The sequence below is a fragment of the Chiloscyllium punctatum genome, chromosome 10, assembly GCF_047496795.1.
Source record: "Chiloscyllium punctatum isolate Juve2018m chromosome 10, sChiPun1.3, whole genome shotgun sequence".
NCBI lineage: Eukaryota > Metazoa > Chordata > Chondrichthyes > Orectolobiformes > Hemiscylliidae > Chiloscyllium > Chiloscyllium punctatum.
In genome coordinates, this window is record NC_092748.1 from 113,165,841 (window position 1) to 113,192,794 (window position 26,954).

A 26,954-nucleotide genomic window follows, 5' to 3' on the forward strand; every position below is an offset into this window, starting at 1 on the left:
CTCTCCATCTCCATAAGCAGTGACCGACTCAACACTGACATCTTCTACAAAGCCACTGACTCGCACAGCTACCTGGACTACACCTCGTCCCACATCGCCTCCTATACAAGCGCCATCCCTTACTCCCAACTCCTCTGCTTCTGCCACATCTGCTCCCAGGAGGACCAGTTACACCACAGAACACACCAGAAGGCTTCCTTCTTCATAGACTGCAATTTCCCCTCCCACATGGTCGATGATGCCCTCCAGCGCATCTCATCCACTTCCCGCACCTCTGCCCTCAAATCCCCACCCCCTCGAATTGCAACAAGGACAGAACCCCCCGATCCTCTGGATACATCGTATTATCGTCCGCCATTTCTGCCAACTACAAACAGACCCCAAAACCAGAGATATATTTCCCTCTCCAACCCTATCTGCAATCCATAAAGACCATTCCCTCCGCGACTCTCTCGTCAGGTTCACACCCCGCACTAACCTACCCTCTCCTCCCGGCATGTACACTTGCCCCCGCAAAGAATTGCAAAACCTGCACCCACACATCCCCCCTCACCTCCATCCAAGGCCCCAAAGGAGCCTTCCACATCCATCAGAGTTTTATCTGCGCTTCCACACGTCATTTACTGTACCTGTTGCTCCTGATGCAGTCTCCTCTACATTGGGGAGACAGAGAATTTCCAGGACACACGCATGAAGCAATCCCACCGCCCATGGTGGAACACTTCAACTCCCCCTCTCACTCAGCCAAGGACATGCAGGTGCTGGGCCTCCTCCATCGGCAAACCCTAACCACCCGAAGCCTGGAGGAAGAATGCCTCATCTTCCGAATCGGGACCCTCCAACCACACGGGATCAAATCATTTCCCCTCCCACTCAACCTTATCCCACATCCAACCTTCTAACTTGGCACTGCCCTCATGAACTGTCCATCGTCCTTGCCACCTACCTGTTCCACCCTCCTCTTTTACCTATCACTTTCCCCCACCTCCATCCACCTATCGCACTCTTAGCTACCTTCCCCCCCCAACTCAGCCCCACCCCCTCCCATTAATTTCTCCACCCCCTTGGCTCACAAGCCTCATTCCTGATGAAAGGCTTATGCCTGAAATGTCAATTTTCCTACTCCTCGGATGCTATGTGACCGAGTGCTTTTCCAGCACTTGCACACTCAACTCTGATCTCCAGCATCTGCAGTCCTCACTTTCTCCCTCTCAAATGTTGATGCTGATCTCTCTCTCTCTCTCTCCCTTTGCACCTTCTTTGTGGCTGTGTCACTGTATTCTCATTGTTCTGCTACTCTGATGCACTTCCTATGGCACGATCTGCCTGTATTGCACGCAAAACAATACTTTTCACTGTATCATGGTACACTGACAATCAACCTTTGAGTATATTTAAAGTAGAGGTTGATAAAAGTTTTGATTATCAAAAGTGCAAAGAGTTATGCGGATCGTGTGTAAAAGGCATTAAATTGTTTAATCAGCCATGATTGCATTAAATGGCAGAGCAGACTTGACAGGCTGAATGGCCTCCACTTGTTCCTATGTCTTTATGTCCTAAGGCACTACACAGGAACTCTGTGAGCATGGTGGCACAGCAGTCATGTGACCACACTAGTATCCAGAGGCTGAGGCTTATGCTCTGGATTCAAATCCAACCATGGCAGTCTGCAGAATTTAAATTAAGTGAATTAAAAAGGTTTGGTGTCAAAAGCTAGATTCAATAACCAATATAAAAATCTTTCTGGTCCAATCCATTAACTATCTGCATTTCACAGGCTCGAATAGTCTGAGTCCTATGTTCCCTAATATCATTTAGGAGCAGAAATCTGGTCTACACATGACTTTAGGTCCAATGTGATTGATGCATGACAGTGCTCTAAAATCGACCAACAACCCGCTCAACTGAAGGGCAATTTGGAATAGACAACAAATACTGACTTTGCCAGAGAAGTCTACATTCCTTTAAAGAACAAAGCAAAAAACATTCTGAAAAAGCCATTTGCACTGAGATAACAAGGGAGACCTTAGAGTACATGAAAAATCTGAATTTTAGGATGAAGTGGGGAGTACAGAGATATGCGTTGCAAATTGCAAGGGTCAGAGCCTGAGTAGCTGAAGGCGAGAGGGGCAATGGTGGAGTGAAGGGAAAATAGGGAGAGAAGTTTGGCGTAAAATTGGAAAGGGAGAAAGGTCTATAATGTAAAGTGGGAAGGGGTGGGGGGGGGGGGAAGAGAGAGAGAGATACAGACAGGCAGTCAGAGGCGAGGGGGTGGGGAAAACAGAAAGGAATCACAGAGGTGAGAAAGAGAGAGTAATTTCTCTCAAATGAGCTGCACTGGAACTGCATGCCAAAAGCCCTTTCACCACAGGCAGTAAAAAGCACAATGGAATCACTCCAATCCAGCTGGTATCAAGACCCTTGAATCATTTCCAACTCAAGTCCCAGGGGAAAGTGAAAAACAATGAATTTTAGCGGCTGTCCCTCTCCACGCTTACGTCAGAGAGTTAATGCTAACAAACCCAATCCCAAAACTTCCGTGCCTGGACCCCGAACGCCTCCATCAGCCGGCATTCTTAACCCCACTGTTTATTTGTCTTGCTATTCAGCAGTGCTTGTTTTAATGGTACATCCTCCAGTCACAGCCCAGGCTAACCTTTCACCCTCCCTGTCCTGTTTGTTGAAACTCTGCTTCTGTAAACCAATTTTAAAAAAATGCAGGCCACCAAACGTGGCTAAAAGAAACGACCGGCGGACAGAGATAAAAATAATTATCCCTCAGACATCCTGAAAAGACAGTCCCATAACTAAGCACGTGTTACAGTGTTGGCTATCAACAAAGTTTCACTTATTAAGTATTAAAGCAATATCTCATACAGCCACACCTCTTCCCCCACCTCCAATTCTTTCATCTTGCCACATGCTTTATGGGATGGAGCAGGGGAATGGCAGTGAGGGAAAATAATGCAGGTTTTCATCGTCACTCTCCTCAGCTTATTTTTTCATGATGGGAAACGAAATTTGACTCCAAGTACTAAATAGAAAAAATGGCACACAAAACAGGAACAATAAAAGTTCAATAAGATAATAAACATAGGCCCAGAGGAGGAAGTGTCCTGTTCTATGTTGCTATATACTAACCAGTGAGCAAGTAACTGTGGTCTCTTGTGTGCTAAAAGGCTAAACTGAAGTCCAATCCGCCCTCTTGAGGTGTATATCATGATCATGAGGCTGTGGGACGATATCTCAAAGATGAAAAGAATCGAGTTCCCACCAGGTTCCTGGTCAATATTTACTCTTCAAACAAGATCACTTTATGTCTTTTATCAGATTACTGTTTGTAGGAGTTGCTGTGCATTAATTGGCCATTGTAGTCCTTAATCTTCACCAGCCAGTACACTTCAAGATGTTTCTTTGCCTTTAGAGTGATTTGGACAGTCCTGAAGTCACCAAAGGCGTTAGTTGTCAAATCATGGAGCTGTACAAGACAGAAACAGACCCTTCGGCCCAACCTGACCATGCCAACCAGATATCCTAAATTAATCAAGTCCCATTTGCTAGCATTTGGCCCATATCCGTCCAAATCCTTCCTATTCATATACCCACCCAGATGCCTTATAAATATTGTAATTGTACCAGCCTCCACCACTTCTTCTGGCAGGTCATTCCAGATATTTTGATGAATTATCAACTACAATCCAAAGTTTTGATGCATCAGAGGATGATCGTCCTTTGCCTCCTGACTAATCTTCTTCACCTTAGAAATTTTGGTGAGACAGTGACATTGTGTGGCCTAGTAATTCAGAACCCCAGGTTAATATTCTAGGGATATGGGTTTGAATCCAACCAGGACAGATTGTGATTTTTGAATTCAATAAGAATCTGGAACAAACTGTTGATTGTCATAAAAATCCATTTGATTCGCTAATGTCCGTCAGGGAAGTAAATCTGTCATCCTTACCTAGTCTGGACTGCATGTGACTCCAGACCCACAGCAGGATATTGGTCAGTTGCAGACATGGACAGAGAGATGGCAGATGGAGTTTAATCTGGGCAAGTGTGAGGTGCTCACTTTGGAGATCAAATGTTAACGAAAAATTTACAGTTACTGGCAGCACCCGGAATAGCACTGACGTATGTAGGGATCTTGGGGTTCAAATCCATAGCTCCCTGAAAATAGCCACACAAGTAGAGAGGGCGGTAAAGGCAGCATATGGCAATCTTACCTTTATTGATCAGGAAAATGAATACAAGATTCAGGAAGTCATGTTGCAGCATTATAAAACTTTGGTTAGGCCACACTTGGAGGATTGCATTCAATTCTGGTCACCACATTAGAGGTTGGATATGGAGGCTCTGGAAAGGGGGCAGAAGAAGTGTACCAGGACGCTGCCTGGATTACAGGGTATGAACAATAAGGAAAAGCTAGAAAAACTCAGTTTCTTTTTGTCCTGGAGCAGTAGAGGCTCCCCTCAGAGACTTGATAAAAGTCTATAAAATTATGAGACGCATGGGTAGGGTTGACGGTCAGAATGTTTTTCCCAGAGTTGAAATGTCTCAAACTAGGGGGAGATGCATTTAAGGGGAAAGGGGGAAAAGTTGAAAGGAGATGTGAGGGACAAGTTTTTTTACACAGAGAATGGGAGGAGTATGGATCGCGCTGCTGGGGTGGTGGTGGAGGCAGAGATGACAGGGTCATTTAAGGGACTTTGAGATAAGTACATCATTATACAAGGAATGGAGGGCTATGGACTACAGGCAGGCAGAAGGGATTAGTTTAACTTGGGACATGTTGGGCACAACATCGTGGAACCGAAGGGCTTATTCCTGTGCTGTACTGTTCTATATCCAATGTGGTTAACTGGCAACTGTCCTTTGAGCAATTATGGGCAGGCAATAACTCTACAGCATTACTCCTCATTGCATCTTAAATGCTATGACACCTTGACCTAAGCAGTCATGCATTCTATTCATCGTCCAGCACTTGGCTGGTCTTCCCAGTCATCCTTAAAGAAAGACTTGGATCTACAGCCTTTGGTGACCTTGGTCACTCTCCCCTGTGCATATCACCAAAGATTTAATAATTTCTGGAGAGGAGTCATATTAGCCTGTCCCAGCAGGGCAAGGGTTAAGAGCAAGGATGTAATGGAGGAGGAATGGCTTATGTTTGCTACAGGATGTCTGAACTGTCTGCCATTAGCAGTTAACAGGCTTTCCAGGCAGTAGACAAGTTCAAAACGGGCAGCGATTGCAACTGGATCTAATCTGGTTGGCATCAGACTTCTGCATGCACCCACAGTAATCACGAAAAGATCTGCATTTATATAGTGCCTTTTTACAACATTAGGTCAGTGCACAGCACTACACAGCCAACAAAATGCTTCTCGAGTCGTAAACTCTGCTGCAGTGAGGCAGCTAATTTGTGCACTGCAACCTTGCACAAACAGCAATGTGATAATGACCAGGTAATCATGGTAATGACAGACAAAGGCATACAGACCAGGAGACTGCTCTTGTGCAGCACAGTGCCGTGCAGTACCTTAGATTTACCTCAGAGTCTGATAGTGTCATGCATTTGGGCTCATGACAGGATAAGTGGGAGTCAGGCAATGGCTCCCCTCTTCCTCCTCACTCCGTGCCACCAAATAAGAAGGCCAGCTGAAGAATTCTCTTCTGCCTCCAATGCTATTCTTTAAATTAGCATTAGGAGCTTTCTGATCACTCCTCATCTCCCCACTCCACTTGCTACAACAGAGAAGGCAAGGCAGGGGGATTATGTAGTCATGGAGTTGCAATGCACCATAGATCTTACACCACTGTAGTTCTTTTCCCCTGAAGCAGGGATTCAAGTGCACACTTTAAAAAGAAGAGAATCACGCACTCCCAGTACAACTACTGCAGTATCACATGGGAAGGGGGGAGCAGATAATATCACACTCTCACGGTATAAAAGTCTTTTTTTTAATCTAACTACATAAACAAAAAAACCCAACTGTGAATGTTGGGAATCTGAAGTAATAACAGAGAATGCAATAACAGGGACAGTAGCATAGTGGTTATGTTACTGGACTAATAATCCAGAGGACGGGAGTTCAATTCCCACACCATGGTAGTTTGAAATCTGAATTTTAAAAAAAAGTCTGGAAATGAAAAATTGCTGTCAGCAAAAGTGACCAGGAAGCTGCTGGATTGTTGCAAAAATAATAAACTGACTCATGAATGAGAGTTAGGTCAAGTCCCAACCCTCAGCCTTGAGCACAAAGTTGAGGCAGACACTCCCAGTGAAGTACTGAGGAAGTGCTTCACTGTCAGAGGTGCCATCTTTTAGACGCATTGTCAAAACAAGGTTCCATCTGCCCTCTCAGATGGATGCTAAAGATTCGATGGCCACTATTTTGAAAATGAACAGAAACTTTATCCAAAATGTATTCCACAACTGACATTACAAAAAAAAAACCCGTAATCGAATCAGTTTCAGATTGCTGTTTGTTGGTGTTTTCTGTGCACAAACAGGCCTTTGATTCCTCAGACTGCAATCATGTCTACAAGGAGGTAGAGGGAGTGAGGGAATTTCACAGATTGACAGCTGAAGACATTGGCACGGATCTCAGAACAAGCAAAATTAAGAATGAGTGAGAAGATGAGAATTGAAGGAATGTAGGGATCCCAAAGTCATGTAGGGCTAGAGGAGGTTACACAGTAGGATTAAATTGTTAGATATTCTGCATACACACCACACATTTATAATTTCCCGTTCGGGAGGTTCTGTGTTCCTGAAGATCAAGCATTTGCATCAACATTCTGATTCTATCTGTGCTGCAGTGCTCAAAAGAGCAAGAGAGAAAATGATCATACTTACCATTCTCAGTCTGCACCTCACCCACTTTCCAGCAGGAAGATTGATCAGTACTGTGGTGAATCAAATCAAATTGTAAACTGAGCGATCAAGTTTATTTTACTCGTATGAACAAATTCAATTTTCACTGAAATTTAATCTATTCCTTACTCCTCATCCGAACAGTAAAACTAAAAATAATGTAAGTGGAGCTTGCATTTTGCACTCCAGTATCTGCAGGATTGCTGTTTCCTTTGGTGACTTATTTCAAATTTGGAGCAGACTGCCCATCCCCTGCTCAACAGCAACCTAAGATTTAGCCTATTTCCTTACCTAAATCACTACTTTGGAGATTTTTTTAAAAGTGGACTTGGGATATGGACATGGCAGACATGCCAGTATTTGTCAAAGAAACATGGGAAATAGGAGGAGTAGCACATTCAGCCCAGTGAGCCTGCTCTGCCATTCAATATGATCGTGTTGATCTTCTATCTCAAAGCCACGCCCCTGCTTACACTCTATGCCCATTAATGCCTTTTAGTGGTTGCAAATCCATTTTTTTTCCTGAAATATATCGAGTGACTTGGCCTCTGCTCTGTTATGTGGTAAAGAATTTCTGATTCACCGTCCCAAATGAAGAAATTTCTCCTCTTCTCAAGGGCTACCTCATCTCCTGTGGCTAAGATTCCTTAGTCTCGACCTCCAGACAGGGCAAACATAATCTTTAAATCCAGTCTGTCCAGCCTTGTCAGAATATTGTATGTTTCATGGAGATCTCCTCTCATTCTATCGAACTCTAGTGAATATAGGTCTTGTTGAGCCAATCTCTCCTCACGTGACAAGCCTCCGATCCCAGTAATCAGTCTGGTCAACCTTTCATTGCATCAAGGATTGGTCTTATGAGGCAGAGGATAGATTCCCTGCTCCTAACCAAGAAGCCCATGGGTTCAAGTTCCACTCCAGGTCTTGACTGTCAAGGAAGGTGTGTTCATAACACACTCAAACAAATCGAGTATCAACTTTCACATTCTTCCAACTCACATCAATGGCCACCTGGTAAGAGTGAGAGAGATTCTTGGTCAGCCACGGTGAGGTTGGAAATTTGAAAAGTCTCTCGTGACTATCCAAAGCTCCAGACTATGACGTGCATGTACGAGAGCATTTTGTCACAGCAGACGTGTTTTTTTTGAAGAGGAGGTTGGGGACAGCTAATGTGAATCAATTCAGTACCAACAGCATGAGGTTCAATCCCCATTCTGGCTCGGGTGGTTTCAGGACCTGTCTCTCTCTGCCCTGCCCATTATGGAGGTCACAGTGCTGTGGGTCAGACTTGTCTTTGAACGAAGGACAAAAGAAGCTTTTGTTGCCTTGAGTCCTTTTCTTCAGGGTGGTGCAGTTATTTGATATAACTGAACAACTCACAAGGCCACATTACAGGTAACTAAAGACAATCACATTAACACACTGCTAGAGTCTCATTCTTAACCAACGTGGACAAAAATACAATTCCAGTCCCTCAGCGGTGCAGTTGACCTCTCACTGCCCTCTGAAATGGCTATAAAATCACTTTGTTGTGTTCAAGGCAACAACTCACATTCTTCTCAAGGGTAGTTAGAGTCAGACAATAAATGGTCAGCAACACCCACATTCAATGAATGAACAAAGAACAATACAGCTCAGGAACAGGCCATTCGGCCCTCCAAGCCTGCGCCGACAAGGGCGGAGGAGCGGGAAGTGGAGGAGGTGCGGTGGAGAGCATCGTCAACTATGTCTGAGGGGAAACTGCGGTCTTTAAAGAAGGAGACCATCTGGGTTGTTCAGTATTGGAATTGGAATTCCTTTGCCTTTGCCATCCCATATTCCCAATTCCTTCGCCTTCACCGCATCTGCTCTGAGGAGGACCAATTCCAATACTGAACAACCCAGATGGCCTCCTTCTTCAAAGACTGCAATTTCCCCTCAGACTTGGTTGACGATGCTCTCCACCACATCTCCTCCACTTCCCGCTCCTCCCGCCCCATCTACAATAAAAAAGATATTTCTTTACTCCCTTGAAACTACTTCCTGGAAACAGCTTCACATGTTAACCTATCTCAACACGAAGAAACGTCTGGACTCTATAACTCACGTTTTCATGGCTATATTGATACCAACACCCCCTTGTCAATACTGAGTACAGAGAGAAAGAGGAGCCAATTCACTCCCTCAGTTCTGGCACTCAAAAAGATTATGGCTTAAATGTATTTTAATGCAACTCACCTTAGTTTTGCAACCATTAACACTGTTAGCCTTCAAAACATTACCAATCCAGTGTTTGAAATTTTGAATTGACGACCCCCATCCACAGCATTTGGTGGGAGAGAGCTCCCAAAATTTCCATAACACTTTGTGAGGAGCAGTGTCTCCTGACGTCACTGCTGAAAGATGCAGCTCAAATTGTGAATACTTTCTCACCCCTACTGTCGGATTTTGAAAGAGAAGGAATAAGTATTTCAATTCCTGCAGAATTATTTCACTCCATGACGAGTCAAAGGAATACCCAATCTTTACAAACTGTGTCATAACCGAAGATTATAATAACTTATAGAATTCTTTATACTGCTTAGAACTGTTGAGGCTGGGTCATTAAGTATAATCAAGGCTGAGGTAGATAAATATTTAATCAGTAGGAGAATCAAGTGTTATAAGGCAGGAATGTGGAGTTGGAGATGATCAGATCAGCCATGATCTCATTGAATGGTGGAGCAGACCCAACGGGTTGAATGGCCTACTTCTGCTACAACATTTTATGGTCTTAATTTAGTTTCTTGATGTAGAGTGTTTTCATTGAAAGTGACATCAGTGGGGGAGGAGAGAGAAAGAGGAACTAGCTGAGAGGAGTCATGGTGCACAGGTTTCCTGAGGGAGCAAATTTATCAAACATGAACTCTTCATGCACTTTCCATCATTACTTCATTAACTATCAATACTTAAACAAGACATTGATTTACCTTTCTCCACACAAAAACAAAACTAAAATGGTCCAAACATACAAAAATCAATATTCAGTAACTTTATAATTAAGCTAATATTCAACCATTACAATGTACTACATAGGTGCCTAACTCAAAAACTATTAAAATAATGATTGAAAAAGGGATGTATTGCCAATCGCCACCACTAGAGGCTGCAAGCGAGTCACTATACTTAAAGGCATTGGTGTCCCCAATGGTTGGGAGTAGGTAATGCAACATACTTCTACATAAGTTTTGGAATTTGTAAATAAATCTTCCTGTATAATTTCAGACAGGGAAAATATGCAAAAACAAGTTGATAAACTTAGCAAAGACATTCCAGGTTCTCTTGCCTACCGCAGCCACTTTATAGGCATTTACTGGATGAGATTTTAAGTCATTCCTGAATTGAATTGAATTTATTGTCACGTGTACCGAGGCACAGTGAAAAACTTTGTCTTGTGAGCGGTACAGGCAGGTTACAGAGTTAAGTAGCATAGATAATAGTAAATGGCGGAAAAAACTGCCCTCTCAGATGGATCTAAAGATAAACGTGGTTCTCTCAGGTGGATATTAAAGATAAACATGGTCCAATTTTAACAAAAGGCAAGGGAATTCTACCCACTAACATGGTCAATACTCCCTGTATCAACATTAACTTAAACAAAGTTGATCAAACATCATCTCATTGCTCTCTTGCCATGCACAAATTGGCACTTGTGTTTCCTGCATTTCAATGGTGAACATTTTTAAAGCAACTTCATTGGATGTGAAAGGTACTATATAAATGAAAATTCTTTTTCACTCTTTATCTCAGCAAAACCTGCCAACATGCTTGACCAGGTGCCTTGTCAAAACAAAAATGAACAAAATACATAAGCTTCACAAAAGCATAATGACACAGGATAAAGAGATACGTTTTGAGGGGTGTCTCAAAGACGAAGAGCAACAGGACAGTTCAAGGCAAGAATTCCAGAGCTCAAGGTCCAAGCTGCTAAAGGCATGCTGCAAATTATAGAGGGATTAAACTATCCAAGAGGAGCTGGCCATGGAGTTGGAGTTGGAAGAGTGTAAAGATCTTAGAGGGTTATAAGGCTGGAAAATCTTACAGAGCTGGACAGGAGCCAGGCCATGGAAGGGCTTCCAGAATTGTAATTATTTATAGCACAGGTCATCGACAAGCCCACTCACAACAGTGCCCTGGGGGGGAACCAGCATGCAGTCAGTCCCACTCCATCACTCGGACTCCATAGCTCTGCAGGTGCATTTTCTTCAAATACCCACTCAATTTCCTTCTGAAATCATTGGCTGTTTCCATAGCCACCACCTTCATGATCATCATCGTACCACTCACAGAGTGAAAATACTTACTTTAGTCTTGTGTCTCTTAGCCTTGGTACAATTAATAACGGAAAGAGTAACTCTTTATCTATATTAATTAAGCCAGTGGTGATAATGTAGATCTCTGTCAAATCTCCCCTCAATCTCCTTTACTCCTTGGAGAACCACAGCATTTCAAGTTTAATCTTGAATCAACAACATTCTTCACCACCCAGCCATCCCTAGAACTAGTCTGGAAAATCTTCTTTGCACTTAACCTAAATGGTAGAACCAAGACATTGCTAGGCAAGGAGTCAATCTGGGTCAATGAGCCCAACAGAGGGTTGATAGGAGAGTGAAGGGCAGGAAGTGTGGGTAAAGACAACTGCAACAGAATGCACCAGAAGGACAGAGAAAAGGTGGTGGCACATATATTTCACATTGAGCTATGTGTATCAGTGAGCCATTAGTCTTCAGCCTTGCAGATGAACAATTTGATGTTTGATTGTGGGGTAATAGTGAAGAAGGCGTTTGGTATGCTTTCCTTTATTGGTCAGAGTATTGAGTACAGGAGTTGGGAGATCACGTTGCAGCTGTACAGGACACTGGTTAGGACTCTGTTGGAATATTGCGTAAAATTCTGGTCTCCTTCCTATCGGAAAGATATTGTGAAGTTGAAAAGGTTCAGAAAAGATTTACAAGGATGTTGCCAGGGTTGGAAGATTTGAGCTATAGGGAGAGGTTGAACAGACTGGGGCTGTTTTCCCTGGAGCGCCGGAGGCTGAGGGGTGACCTTATAGAGGTTTACACAATTATGAGGGGCATGGATAGGATAAATAGACAAAGTCTTTCCCCTGGGGTCGGGGAGTCCAGAACTAGAGGGCATAGGTTTAGGGTGAGAGGGAAAGATATAAAAGAGACCTAAGGGGCAACGTTTTCACACAGAGGGTGATAGGTGTATGGAATGAGCTGCCAGAGGAAGTGGTGGAGGCTGGTACAATTGCAACATTTAAGAGGCATTTGGATGGGTATATGAATAGGAAGGGTTTGGAGGGCTATGGGCTGGGTGCTGGCAGGTGGGACAATATTGGGTTGAGATATCTGGTTGGCATGGACAGGTTGGACCGAAGGGTCTGTTTCCATGCTGTACATCTCTATTTAAGACAGATGTCAGAGGCAGGTTCTTCACGCAGAGAGTGGTAAGGGTGTGGAATGCCCTGCCTGCCAATGTAGTTAACTCAGCCACATTAGGGAGATTTAAACAGTCCTTGGATAAGCACATGGATGATGATGGGATAGTGTAGCATGATGGGCTTAGATTAGCTCACAGATTGGCGCAACATCGAAGGCCCAAGGGCCTGTTCTGCGCTGTACTGTTCTATGTTCTATGATCTGGATCCCATTCAAAGAAGTGATTCTAAAGGGGCACTGACCTCATCAACTGTAAGATACTGGTTGAGTGGTACACGGCACAAGAAACCCAAAAGGCCAGACTAAGGCAATGAGGTTCAACTCTCAATGCAGCAGCTGTGGAATGTGAAATGTACTGAATATGGAATTCAAAGTGTCCTCCAGTAACGACAAACACTGTGACAAACATCATTAAGATTAAAATTCATTTGAGGAGGAAATCACCCATCTATATCTGGTCTGGCTTACTGTAGCTCCACAGTTACTTAACTGCCCTCTGAAATGGCCCAGCAAGTCAGGCAATATTTGGTCACCTTGACAGCAGCTCCCATATCCCATGAAAGATTTTCAAACTCCAACCTGAGCACAGGAGACACAGCGCACAAGAAACACAGCAACACAAGGTCAGTAAAGATGAGGTGGTTGATCAATTACTACATCCAAAAACCTAGCAGCTACCTCACATGGTGGTACAAAGTACTTTGAAAATGGTCTAGAATTTCATTCCTTCAATATCTTAACTCATTGTACACAGGATGATGAAAGTCATCACATCACGCTCATCTCAGATCAGCAGGGCACAGGTTCCAAATTCCACTCGAGACTCAAACACATAACCCAGGGCAACAGTCCTAATGTCATTCCTGAGAGAGAACCGCACTATTTGAGGGTGAGTACCAAGGCTGTATTAATTAATTCAATGAACGTGGGCATCACTAGCTGGGCCAACATTTATTGTCAAACTATAATTGCCTTTCAGAAGCTGGTGGTGAGCTGCCTTATTGAACCCCTGCAGTCCACTTGGTGTAGGGAGGGAGTTACAAGACTTTGAAGTGGAATACAGCAATGTGGTTGATTCTTAACTGCCCTCTCAGCAGTTAGGGACGAGCAATAAATGTTGGTTTAGCCAGCGATGATCACATCCTGTAAATGAAGAACAGAAAAAAAATTCCAAGTCAGGAACACCAGTTGCTTTTAAGGGAACTTGCCGATGGTCATGGTCCCATGTATGCATTACCCTTGTCCTTCCAGATGGCAGTGGTTGGGAGTTTGGAAGGTGCTGTGTAAGGATCATAGTTGACTTTCTGCAGTGCATCTTTTAGATGGTACACATTGCTGCTGAGTGTCGGTGGTGGAGGGAGTGAAGGTTTGTGGACTTGGTACCAATCAAGTGGATTCTTTGTCCTGGTTGGACAAAGTAGATGGTAGATAAGATTTGGGCAGTCAGGATATTGATAGTGGGAAATTCAGTGATGATAATGCCATTGAATTTTACAGGGCGAAAGCTAGATTCTCTCGTTAGGTTTGGTCATACAGCCATAAGACATGGAAGCAGAAGTAGACCATTCAGCCCATCAAGTCTGCTCCACAATTCAATGAAATGGTGGTTGATTGTTAATCCTCATCTCCACTTTCCTGCCTTTTCCCTATAACCATCGATTCCCCTTACTGATTAAAAATCTGTCTCTCGGTCTTGAATATATTCAGTAGGCCAGCCTCAAAAGTCCACTGCAGTAAAAAAGTTCCACTGAACAACCACTCTCAGAGAGAAAAAAAAAATCCTCATCTCTCATAGAAATGGGCAATCCTGAGATTACTTGTGGTCGTCTCACGAAAAGGAAACAACCTTCCTGTTCTAGCCTGTTATGTATGCAAAGAATTAGATATGGTTAAATAAGATTTCCTCTCATTCTTCTTAACTCCAATGATTACAAGCCTAACACACTGACATCTCCTTATAAGAAAATCCCTCCATACCCAGAATAAATTTCTCTGGACTGCCTCCAATGCTGCCTGACATAGGTGTGGCACATATGTCACTTGCCAATCATCAGCCTGAACGTCGGAAGTGTCATATTGCATTCGGACATGGCGTATTTCATTTCTGAGAAATCACAAATTATGCTAAACATTGTGCAATCATCAGCAAACATCCTTACTTCTGATCTTGGGATGGAGGGAAGGTCATTGATGAAACAGCTGAAGATGGTTGGGCCTAGGACACTACCCTGTGGAACTCCTGCAGAGATGTCCTGGAGCTGAGGTGATTGACCTCCAAAAACTGCAACCAGCTTCCTTTGCTCCAGGTACGATTCCAGCAAATGGAGAGCACGCTTTGCCGATTTCAGTTGATTCCAGTGCTGCCAGGGCTCCTTGATGCCACACGTGGGTAAATGCAGCCTTGATGTCGAGGGCTGTCACTCCAACTGCACCACTGGAATTCAGTGCTTTTGTCCATGTTTGAATCAAGGTTGCATTCAAATCAAGAGCTGAGCGCCACTGGTAGGACCAAAACCGTCAATATGATACTGAGTGAGTGCAATGTGATAACACTGTTGTAACCTTGCATCATACCACCAATTATCAAGAGCAGACTGATGAGGCGATAATTAGCTAGGTTGAATTTGTCCTGCTTTTTGCATACAGGATGTAGCAATGCAGTGGGTTCTGGAGCACAAGGTTTCAGGACTACTGCCTGAATGTTGTCAAGGCCTATAGCCTATGCACTAACCCGTACCTAGGGATGGGACCATTTGCCACAGCAGATTCGCCGCTGACGATTAGCCACTGCCCTTTGACCACCGAGGATGCTTAGCCACCGCCCATTGGCCACTGAAGACGATTCGCCACCACAGGTAAGTTGTATATTTTGAATATTGGTGGTATATAAAATTGTCGTGATATTGGTTAAGGTAGTGTTTGTGCTGTTTCAGTAACAACTCTACAATAGACGTGGCAGTAGCTGATGGGCACCGTTGTTTCCCCATGATATGTGGTCAGTCTATGAGACAACAACAAATGATGAAGATCGCACAAATAATCACACTGAAGCCGCTCATCGGAGAATTGCTTTTGAACTCGGAGCTCACCACCCAACCATATGGAAATGTATTGGAATGTTAATGAAAGTGCAAAAGGGGCGTGATTTATGTATGGAACAGCTGATAGCAGGTTAGCCACCACAAATAAAGCTCAAAAAGCATCAAGACGCAGACGAGAGAATAAAAAAAATTGTTCTTGAACACGGCGAAAGAGATTTATTGGAATATCTTAGAGGAATAGCACATAACTATCAAATGAACTGAAATTTCATTGTTTAATATTAATGTGAGATTTTACTGCCATTATAAAGATTTTTAAAATATATTTCCTTTTTCTGGTGAAAGTTTGTAACTCATTTTTATATATAAACCAACAAAATGATATTTATTTTACCTCTTTTTGTAATCAATATGTAGTATGTAGTTGTATAAATAAAGGGGACTGAGAAGTATGAAAGAACAGGCGGCAGGGAAAACAATCAGTCCATATATATATTTCCGGTGGCGAATAGTCTCCAGAGGTCAAACGACCCCAGTGGAGAAACGCTGGTGGTGAACCGGCAGTGCCTAATCATCGGCGGTGAATCTGCCGTGACACATCGCCACTAATCCCCCGTACCTACAATGATTCCTTGATATCATGTGCAGTGAATGGAATGAGCTGAAGATTGACATCTGTGATGCTGGGCAAAAGTGAAGACTGCAGATGCTGGAGATTAGAGTCGAGAATGGGATGCTGGAAAAGCACAACTGATCAGGCAGCATCTGAGCAGCAGGAAAATCGATATTTCGGGCAAAGGCCATTCATCAGGAATACCCAGAAGAGGTCAGAAGTCACATGACAGTCCAACAGGGTCATTTGAAAACCCAAGCTTTCATAGCACTGCTCCTTCGACGGGGGAAGGTCACCTTATGAAGCAGCAGTGTTCCGAAAACTTGTGATTTCAAATAAACCTGTTGGACTATAACCTGGTGTCGTGTGCCTTCTGACCTTGTCCAGCCCAATCCAACACCGGTACCTCCAGAGACTGAGATGGATTATCCACTTGGCACTTCTGGCTGAAGATTGGAGTAAATTTTTCAGCCTTATGTTTTGGACTGACATGATGGCGTCTCTCATCATTGAGGATGGGAGATTTGTGGAGTCTGCTTTTCCAGTGAGTTGTTTAGTTGTCCACCACCATTCACGACTGAATGTAACAGGACTGCTGATCTGATCGTACGATTATGGAATTGCTTCGGTCTGTCTGCTACTTGCTGTTTGGCACATAAGTATTTATTTTCAGGTTGAAAGAGATGAAAGAGCTTTACTTTCAGTTTAAAAGAATAGAGGAAGCTTTACTATGCATGTAAGCCAATGCTGTGTTTGCCCTAGGAGTGTTTGATAAGGACAGTGTAGAAGGAGCTTTACTCAGTATCTAACCTCCTGCTGTATCTGTCCTGGGAGTGTTTGATAAGGACAGTGTAGAAGGAGCTTTACTCAGTATCTAACCTCCTGCTGTATCTGTCCTGGGAGTGTTTGATAAGGACAGTGTAGAAGGAGCTTTACTCAGTATCTAACCTCCTGCTGTATCTGTCCTGGGAGTGTTTGATAAGGACAGTGTAGAAGGAGCTTTACTCAGTATCTAACCTCCTGCTGTATCTGTCCTGGGAGTGTTTGATGGGGACAGTGTAGAAGGCGCTTTACTCTGTATGTAACCCCTTGCTGTCTATGTCCTGGGAGTGTTTGATGGGGACAGTGTAGAAGGGGCTATACATTGTGTTTAACGCCATGATGTCTCTGTCCTGGGGGTATTAGTTGGGGATTTTGTAGAAGGGGCTGTACTCTAACACCACGTTGGACCTGGCCAAGAAGTGTTTGACACCTAAAATGGAAATTACACCGCGAATATTTCCCCATTAGAGAAACTAATACATCATTGCTGCCATCATCAAGGACACGAGAGAAGGCAACCTGACCATTCTATTCCATGTTTCAATATTTTTACAAGCCCTCTGAAGATAGCACACAAAACACAGATTTCATTCAATTCAGCCTGGCTTCACCTCAGCAGCTCTACTCTGTAATTACTGTCCCACACGGCAGGCACAAAGTATAGTCAGAGGACAAGGCTGGCTATGCTTTGTGGTTTGTGGTTTTGTGCCGGAGTCAGAAACATAGTCCCTTCACCCTTCTCGTTTTGAAAAAGAAATGCTTAATCTGTTTGAGGCACTGCATGTTTAGAAAGTACAAGGAAGGGCATTTACTCCTTCACAAAGAGAAAGGAGTCTGAACAGAACTCCGAAAGGAATCTAAAGGCACTGAGAGACAAACTCTTTGCAGTAGCATTCCAAGGTAAATATAATCACTTTGCAGGGAAGTTAATTTCTAGAGAAATAGAATTGAAAAGTAAGTAAGATATGCTCTGGCACCTTATTTGTGTCCTACGGACAGAGTCGGACAGCAAATAACTTAAAAGGATATAGAGGTACTGGTGAAAGTGACAGAGTCAGAGTCTAAAGAAAAGATTTAGAAGGTTGATATAGGAATGGAGAGGGCACAGTTATAAGAGGAAACTGAACAGGTGAGGGTTTGTCCTCCAGAAGACAGAAGAATAAAAAATGCCATTAAAATGATAAAAGGATTTGATTGGATAAAATTAGGGGAGATTTGGGAGTTTTCAAAGCTAGTCCATACATATGAAACTTAAGCAAATAAGATTTTGTCTAACATGGAATTCGAAAGCTTCTTTTTTCAGACAGTTGTTAGAAAGTGAAGCTTGAAGTGGCCAGGTGTTAGATTTTGAGGTAGGTGAGCACTTTGGTGATAGTGACCACAATTCAGTTATGTTTACTTTAGTGATGGAAAGGGATATACTGCAAGGCAAGAGTTATACCTATGGGATAGGCAATTATGATGCGACTAGATAAGATTTAGAATGCATAGAATGGAGAAGGAAACACAATTGAAATGCGGAGCTTGTTCAAGGAACAGTTACTGTGAGTCCTTGTTAAGTATGTACCTGTCGGGCAAGAAGGAAGTGGTCGAGCTAGGGAGCCATGGTTTACTAAAAAAGTTTAATCTCTTGTCAAGAGGAAGAAGAAGGCTTACATTAGGATGAGACATGAAGTCTCAGTTAGGGTGCTTGAGAGTTACAAGTTAGCGAGGAAAGACCTAAGGAGAGAGCAAAGAAGAGCCAAGAGGGGACAATTGAAGTCTTTGGCAGGTATGATCAAGGAAAACCATAGGCTTTCTACATGAATATCAGAAATAAAAGAATGATTAGAGTAAGATTAGGGCCAATCAAGCATAGCAGTGGGAAGTTGCGTGTGAAGTCAGAGGAGATAGAGGAATCACTAAATGAATATCTTTTGTCAGTATTCACACTGGAAAAAGAGAAAGACAATGTTGTTGAGGAGAATACTGAGATACAGGCTACTAGACTAGATGGGATTGAGGTTCACAAGGAGGAGTTAGCAATTCTGGAAAGTGTGAAAATAGATAAGACCCCTGGGCCAGATGGGATTTATTTTAGGATTCTCTGGGAAGCCAGGGAGGTGAATGCAGAGCCTTTGGCTTTGATCTTTTTGTCATCAGTGACGACAGGAATAGTGCCGGAAGACTGAGGATAGCAAATATTGTTCCCTTGTTCAAGAAGGATGTAGAGACAATCTTGGTAATTATAGACCAGCGAGCTTTACTTCGGTTGTTAGTAAAGTGTTGGAAAAGCTCATAAGAGATAGGACGCTGAAAGAAGACATAGGGTGGTGGTTGATGGGAATTGCTCATCCTGGAGTTCAGTTAACAGTGGTGTACCGCAACGATCTGGTTTGGGGCCACTGCTGCTTGTCATTTGCATAAACGACTTGGATGAGGGCTTAGAAGAATGGGCTGGTAAATTTGTGGATGACACTAAGGTTGGTAGAGTTGTGGATACTGCCGAAGGATAGTGTAGGTTACAGAGGAACATAGATAAGCTGCAGAGCTGGAGGCAAGTGGAGTTTAATGCGGAAAAGTCTGAGTTGATTCACTTTGGAAAGAGTAACAGGAATGCAGAGTACTGGGTTAATGGTGAGATCTTGGCAGTATAGATGAAAAGAGAGATCTCAGTATCCATGTGCAGATCCCTAAAAGTTGCCACCCAGGTTGATAGGGTTGTTAAGAAGGCATATGGTGTGTTGGGCTTTTATTAGTAGAGGGATTGAATTTCGGAGCCATGAGGTCATGCTGCAGATGTACAAAACTCTGATGGAGTTTTGGAGTATCGCATACACTTCTGATTACCACATTATAGGAAGGATGTGGAAGTTTTGGAAAGGATGCAGAGGAGATGTACTAAGATGCTGCCTAGTATGGAGGGAAGGTCTTACAAGGTAGGTCTGAGGGACTAGATGTTTTTGTTAGAGAGAAGAAGGTTGAGAGGTGACTTAATTGAGACATATAAGATAACCAAAGGGTTAGATAGGGTGGGCAGGGACAGCCTTTTTCCTCGGATGGTGATGGCTAACATGAGGGGACATAGTTTTAAATTGAGGAGTGATAGATATAGAGTCATAGAGATGTACAGCACGGAAACAGACCCTTCCATCCAACTTGTCCACGCCAACCAGATATCCCAAACCAATCTAGTCCCACCTGCCAGCACCTGGCCCACATCCCTCCAAACCCTTCCTATTCATGTACCCATCCAGATGCCTTTTAAATGTTGCAATTGTACCAGCCTCCACCACATCCTCTGGCAGCTCATTCCACACACGTACCAACCGCTGTGTGAAAATGCTGCTCCACAGGTCTCTTTTATATCTTTTCTCTCTCACCCTAAACCTACGCCCTCTAGTTCTGGACTACCCCAGCGCAGGGAAAAGACTTTATCTATTTATCCTATCCATGCCCCTCATTATTTTGTAAACCTCTATAAGGGTCACCCCTCAGCCTCCGATGCTCCAGGGAAAACAGCCCTAGCCTGTTCAGCCTCTCCCTGTAGCTCAAATCCTCCAACCCTGGCAACATCCATGTAAATCTTTTCTGAACCCTTTCAAGTTTCACAACATCCAATAGGATGGAGACCAGAATTGCACGCAATATTCCAACAGTGGCCTAACCAGTGCCCTGTACAGCCACAGCATGATCTCCCAACTCCTGTACTCAATACTCTGACCAATTAAGGGATGCATACCAAATGCCTTCTTCACTATCCTATCTACCTGCGACTCCATTTTCAAGGAGCTATGAACCTGCATTCCAAGGTTTCTTTGTTCAGCAACACTCCCTAGGACCTTACCATTAAGTATGTAAGTCCTGCTAAGATTTGCTTTCCCAAAACGCAGCACCTCATATTTATCTAAATTAAATTCCATCTGCCACTTCTCAGCCTACTGGCCAGATGTCAAGGGTAGTTTCTTTACTCAGAGAGTAGTTGGGGTGTGGAACGACCTGCCTGCAACAGCAGGAGACTCGTCAACTTTAACGGCCTTTAAATGGTCATTGGATAAACATGTGGATGAAAATGGAATAGTGTAGGTTAGATGGGCTTCAGAGCGGTTTCACAGATTGGCGCAACATTAAGGGCTAAAGGGCCTTTACTGCACTGTAATGCTCTATATCCTATGTTCTGACAACCTCATGGAGTAGCTGACGTGAAGAACAGATGTGCTGAAGTGGGAATTAGACAAGTACGTGATGGAACACAGTAGAGGGTGATGCTGAAATGGTGAACTGAAATAAACGAAACAGATAAGATTCATGTGAAACATAAACACTGGCAAAAACAATGAGCCAAACGGTCAGATTCTGTGAAGTGCAGTTATGTGCAAGTTTGGTATATGAAACATATAGTTTAAAACATTAAAAACAAAAATAGAAATTGCTGGAAAAGCTCTGCAGGTATATGAAGAGAAATCAAAGTTAACATGTTGGGTCAAGTGACCATTCCTCAGAATGGAGTTTTGACCCAAAACGTTAATCTGCTTTCTCTCCACAGATGCTGCCAGATATGCCGAGCTTTGCAGCAATTTCTATTTTTGTCACTGATTTACAGCAACTGCAGCTCTATCAGTTTTTATTTAGCTCAAAACATTAACTGTTCCTCTCTAATAAAAGAAAAATACTGCAGATACTGGAAACCTGGAACAAACACAGAGAATGCTAGAGAAACTCAGTACGTCTGGCAGCATCTCTGGAGAGACAGAAAAACAGAGTTATATGGAGAGATGGTGATAAAGTGATATTATCACCAGACTAGTAATCCAGACCACCAGGCTAATGTTCTGGGAACATGGATTCAAATCCTACCTCGGCAGACAGTAACATTTGAGCTCAATAACAATCAGCGCTTGTTAAATGTCATTAAAAAAAAATCAAGTTTACAAATATCCTTCAAGGAAGGAATCTGCTGCTCTTTACTGGTCCAGTTTATATGTGACTCCAGGCCCACAGCAAAGTGGTTGGCTTGTAACTGCTCTTTAGGCAATTAAGGTTGGGTAATAGATGCTGTCCTAGCAAGAGACGCCACATGAATATTTTTTTTAAAAGTGATCATTTTCAGTGTTGTATGATTCTTCTTCAGAAGTAGATCCTAACCTTAACTCTCTTTCTGTCTCTCTCTCTTTCTCTCTCTCCCCACAGATGTTGCCTACCTGCTAAGTATTCCTAGCACAACCTGTTTATATAACAATTGCACGTCATAAGAGGCATCAGCAAGGAATTGCTGCATGATAGAACTCACCATCTGTAACAGACACAAGGAGCTCCAGGTAACTCCCAATCAATAGTCAGCCACACCAACCCCAACCACTGCTCAAGTGTCTTACAGGCATCAATTCCATTGGCCTTACCTCTGCAAAAAATCGATCTTTAAACTCCTCAGCGTTGAAAGTCTCTGTCTCCAAGCGATCTAAGCACACAAAATAAAGACAAAGAATGGAAATGATCAATTGAAAGCCTCCTGCTGCTCCAATATGTGGAGCAAAATAATGAAGAAACCCAGGTCAATGTAGAACAGAAAGAAATGACTAGCAGTCAGAGGGCTTGCCGAGTTAGAACATAGAACATAGAACAATACAGCACAGAACAGGCCCTTCGGCCCACGATGTTGTGCCGAACTTCTAACCTAGATTAAGCACCCAAGTTCATGGAGGAATCCAGCTGTCTTGGAGATGGGGTGGGATGGAGGATGCCAGGTAACCCTATACATTGTGTCTCACCGGGTAGAGTATGCAAAAGCAAAACCTTCATGCCTTTTGTTGGAGTTTCCCAATTTACATACTCCTGGGTACATTTAAGTAACCCAAGCCTCAAAGAGAGTTCTCCTCAGTGCCTCAACCAACCCTCTGTATAGGTAGATGATATAGATTATCATTGGTTGGCATAGTCCTACTGGATCATAGGGCTGCACTCATATTAGAGACAGATGACTGGTAGAGAGAGAAACAGACCCTTCCGTCCAAATCATATATGCCAACCAGGTTTCGTACACTGAACTAGTCCCATTTGCCTGCATTTGGCTCACATTCCCTTAAACCCTTCCTATTCATCTATTTATCTAAATGCCGTTTAAAATGTTGGAATTGTACTCCCCTCCACCACTTCCTCTGGCCCTCATTCCATACACACACCGCCCTCTGTGTAAAAATGTTGCCCCTCTCTTTTAAATCTTTCCCCTCTCACCTATGCCCTCTAGTTTGGTACTTCCCTACCCTGGGGAAAAGCAAAACTTTGGCCATTCACCTTACCTATGTCCCTCTTCTTTTTCATAAACCTCTACAAGGTCAACCCTCAGCCTCATACGCTCCAGGTAAAACATTCCCAGTCCATTCAGCCTCTCCCTACAGTCAAACCCTCCAGTTTTGGTAACATCCTTGTAAATCCTTTTTTTTTGCGCCCTTTCCAGTTTAGTAATACCCTTCCTATAGCAGGATGACTAGAATTGTAAGTAGTACTCCAAATGTAGCCTTACCAATGTCCTGAACAGCCGTAAAGAGAGTCCGGCATGGTAACATCACCCAGAGCAGGAATTTGAGCCATGCTGTTGATATTGCTCCCATATCGTAAATCAGCCTTCCAACCAACTGAACTACTGATTCCAGATTATCATGGTCACAAACATGGGACTCCACTACATGCAAATCTTTTGCCATATTCCCAACAACAGTGAGAACTTTCTGCAGAATTGATCATTTCCCATCTCCCCATCAAGTCAGAAGTCAGGAGTGCAATGGGATACCTCCAGTTGGCACCTATCCACCACTTTCAACATTCACTTCCCGCAGCACAGGCAAGTAGCAGCAGGAGTGTGTACTATCTCCAAGAGGCACTGCAGCAATTCACCCAGGCTTCTCACATAGCACCTTCCAAACTTGCGACCTCACCCACCTAGAAGGACAAGCTAGATGCAAGGAAGCACTGCGCACTAAAAGTTCCATTTCAAACTCTGCACCATCCTGACTTGGAAATATATCACGGTTGCTTCAGTGTCGCTGGGTCAAAACCTTGGAACGTGCTGTCTAACAGCACTGTGGGTGAGCCTACCCCACATAGACTACAGTAGTTCAGGAATGTGGCTCACCATCAACTTCTGGAGAGCTATTAGGGAGTGGGAAACTTATGTTAGCCTTGCCAATGATGTTCACAAACCAAGAACAAACAATAAAAAGGTGATTTGGGACAACCTACAGTCATAACAGGTGTGTCATGAAGACATTGCATGAGTTTCCTTTCCTCAACAGAAGTCAATGGGTACAATAAAGTACATGGCTCTGTCTCCTGCTTGGGGGCCACAAGTGGTGACTTCACTGACTCCACGCTACCTCAGTTGAGATGAGCCAACACGTGATCCGATTTGGCTCCATGCCACCTCTTCTCGCATAACTACTGACTGAACCTTTCGGAGCAATTGAGAGGCATCAAAAGTGAATTCTTACAACACAAGCAGAGGCGATTCATGATTATATCAATCCCACCCCCACAATCAGGTTCAAAGGCACAAGGATAGAGGAGGAGGAGGGTGAAAAGAAAAATCAAAAACCACTTCTCTAATTTTTTTGCAACCCAAACAGTACAGTCACACAGACTCTGCGAACCTAATCCCTAGGTTTCTTCTGTGGGTCTTGGATCATATTCTGATTAAAATTCAACTTGATTGACAGAAAGATCAACATTTTACTGCACACACTACTACAAGCTGCACTAACATCTGCACCAAGAACCCCTCACTGTAAACACTCAGCCGCTCCAAAATCAACAATTCCTCGGTATATTTCTTTTGATTTTCCTTGCCCATTTGACACACAACATCTAAGCTCAGTAAACCTAATCCCAGGATTTTTTTTACTGTATGCATGCTTCTTGGGGGAAAAATCCTTTCATATAAAATTTAAACTGACTGACAGAAAGGTCAACATATCCCACACAAAGCACTGTAGTTTAAGGCAGGAATGATATTACTTCAACTGCTCTCAGACAAATATTTTTCCTGTAAATATGAAGGATTCTCCAATCAACTACGTCCCCAATTCGAAACATTCGAGAAAAAAAATGTTAAAATAACGCATTTGTTTTCATTGGGGAGAGGGGATTGTTACACAGGCAGACACACGTGCAGGCAGGCACATAGACAGAAACACACACACAGACCCAGACATACACACCCCCACATCCAATCAAGCATAGACACATACACATCCAGATACATGGCAACCAGCTGACTGACTGACTGACCTGCAGGCAGCCTCACTTGTGCACAGACCATCCAAGTGACTGGTGCAAAGATTGAACCACCAACAGGCACAATGACTGACCTGCCAATCATAGGACATGCCAACTGACCAACCAATCAAATGTCAGATGCACAGACCCCTGGCGACCAGGGTGAAGACTGAACAACTAAATGTCAGACATTCAGACTACAGACTGACAGGCGTGCATGCAGACACCACAGGCACTTACCGACTGACTGAGAGGCACACTAAACTGACTAACAGACAGGCACGCCAACTGACCCATGCAAAAACCAAGGATGCACAGACTGGCCCTATGCAGATTAAGAGACAGCCAGACAGGTCAAATGACATGAAGACCGAGAGATGGGTCCCATGATGTAAACTCCCAGTCGCAGCTGATACTATTGGTCCATCAATTAAGAGCTTGTTTCCTCCAGGGAGGAGGTCTTAGCCTTAGAATACAGGGATTAAAACCATTTGGACTAAGGTGAGGAGAAATTCCTTCACTTGTCTCCCCAAAGCCGGTTTGCCAACTACGAGGCACAAGTCAGGAGTGCAATGGAATATTCTTTATTTGCCTGGATGAGTTCAGCTCCAATAACTCTCAATTAGGTTGAAGCTAGTATGGCACACTGGCTCAGCGGTTAGCATTGTTACCTCACAAGGCCAGGGACCTTCATTCGATTCCACCCTCGGACGACTGTGTGAAGTTTGCATGTTCTCCCTGTGTCTGCATGGGTTTCCATGAGGTGCTCCAGTTTCCTCCCACAGTCCAAAGATGTGCAAGTTAGGTGCATTGGCCATGCTAAACTACCCATAGTGCTCAGGGATGTGTAGGTTGGGTGCGTTAGCCATGAAATGCAGGGTGATAGGGTAGGGAGATGAGTCTAGGTGGGATGCTAGTCAGAGGGTCAGTGTAGACTAGTTGGGCTGAATGGCCTGTTTCCACACTGGAGGGATTATATATTATCCTACTTACAACAAAGCTGTCTCCTCGATTGGCACCCCATCTACCACCTTAAACATTCACGTCTTTCACCAGCGTAGCAGCAATGTGTACCATCAACAAAACACAGTGGAACAATTCACTAAGGATCCTTCATCAGCACCTTCCAAGCCCATGATCTCTACCACCCAGAAGAACAAGGGCAGCAGATGCACAGGAACATGACCACTTGCATGATCTCTCTCCAAGCCACACACCATCCTGACCAGGAAATGTATCACTGTTTCTTCAATGTTACTTCAGTGGAAATCTTCACCCCATCTCTAACTTCCTCCAGCTCCTTACAACTTCCTGAGATCCCTGCAACCCTTGGATTCTGAAACCTTGAACATCCTGACCCGCTGCCAGTTGTACCTTCAGCTAACAAGTCATTACCTGAGGAATTCCTGGCATTAATTGTCATACCTAAAATATCTAATGGGTGTAGTTTGCGATTTATGTCTCGCATATTACATGGGGAGTCTATTTCAATTGTATATAGGAGTCTAGGGCTGAACATAGCTGGAAAATTAGAAACAGATCTTTCAGATCGAACAAAAACATTATTTTTAGAGGAACTCAGTAGGTCTGACAGCGTCAGTGGAGAGAAACCAGAGTTAACGTTCAATGAATATTCTTCAGAGCCTCCTTGAATTTTATGGCTTTATTTTATCATTCAGATTAAAGTTTGGAATGGTTTTCTTTATTGTTAGTCAAAAATTGGGGATTAATGGATTTTTGCAAACCAAGGGTATATACAAGGGGAGTGAGTGGCATAATGCTAAAGTCACTGAGCTTGTAATCGAGATCCTCAGGCTAATGCTTTGGGAGTTTAGGTTTAAATCCCAGCATGGCAGATTGTGATATTTGTACTTAAAAATCTGAAATGAAAG

At 43.5% G+C, this 26,954-nt stretch overlaps 1 protein-coding gene across 1 annotated transcript in view; it reads right to left on the reverse strand.

Annotated features, from left to right (window-relative positions):
- nhej1 (nonhomologous end-joining factor 1) overlaps positions 1-26,954 on the reverse strand; it is a 303,495-nt gene that overhangs the window by 211,043 nt on the left and 65,498 nt on the right. Inside the window, exon 5 of the mRNA XM_072579950.1 lies at positions 22,194-22,252. Coding sequence (XP_072436051.1) covers positions 22,194-22,252 — 59 coding nt within the window. The remainder of the gene's footprint in view (positions 1-22,193; positions 22,253-26,954) is intronic.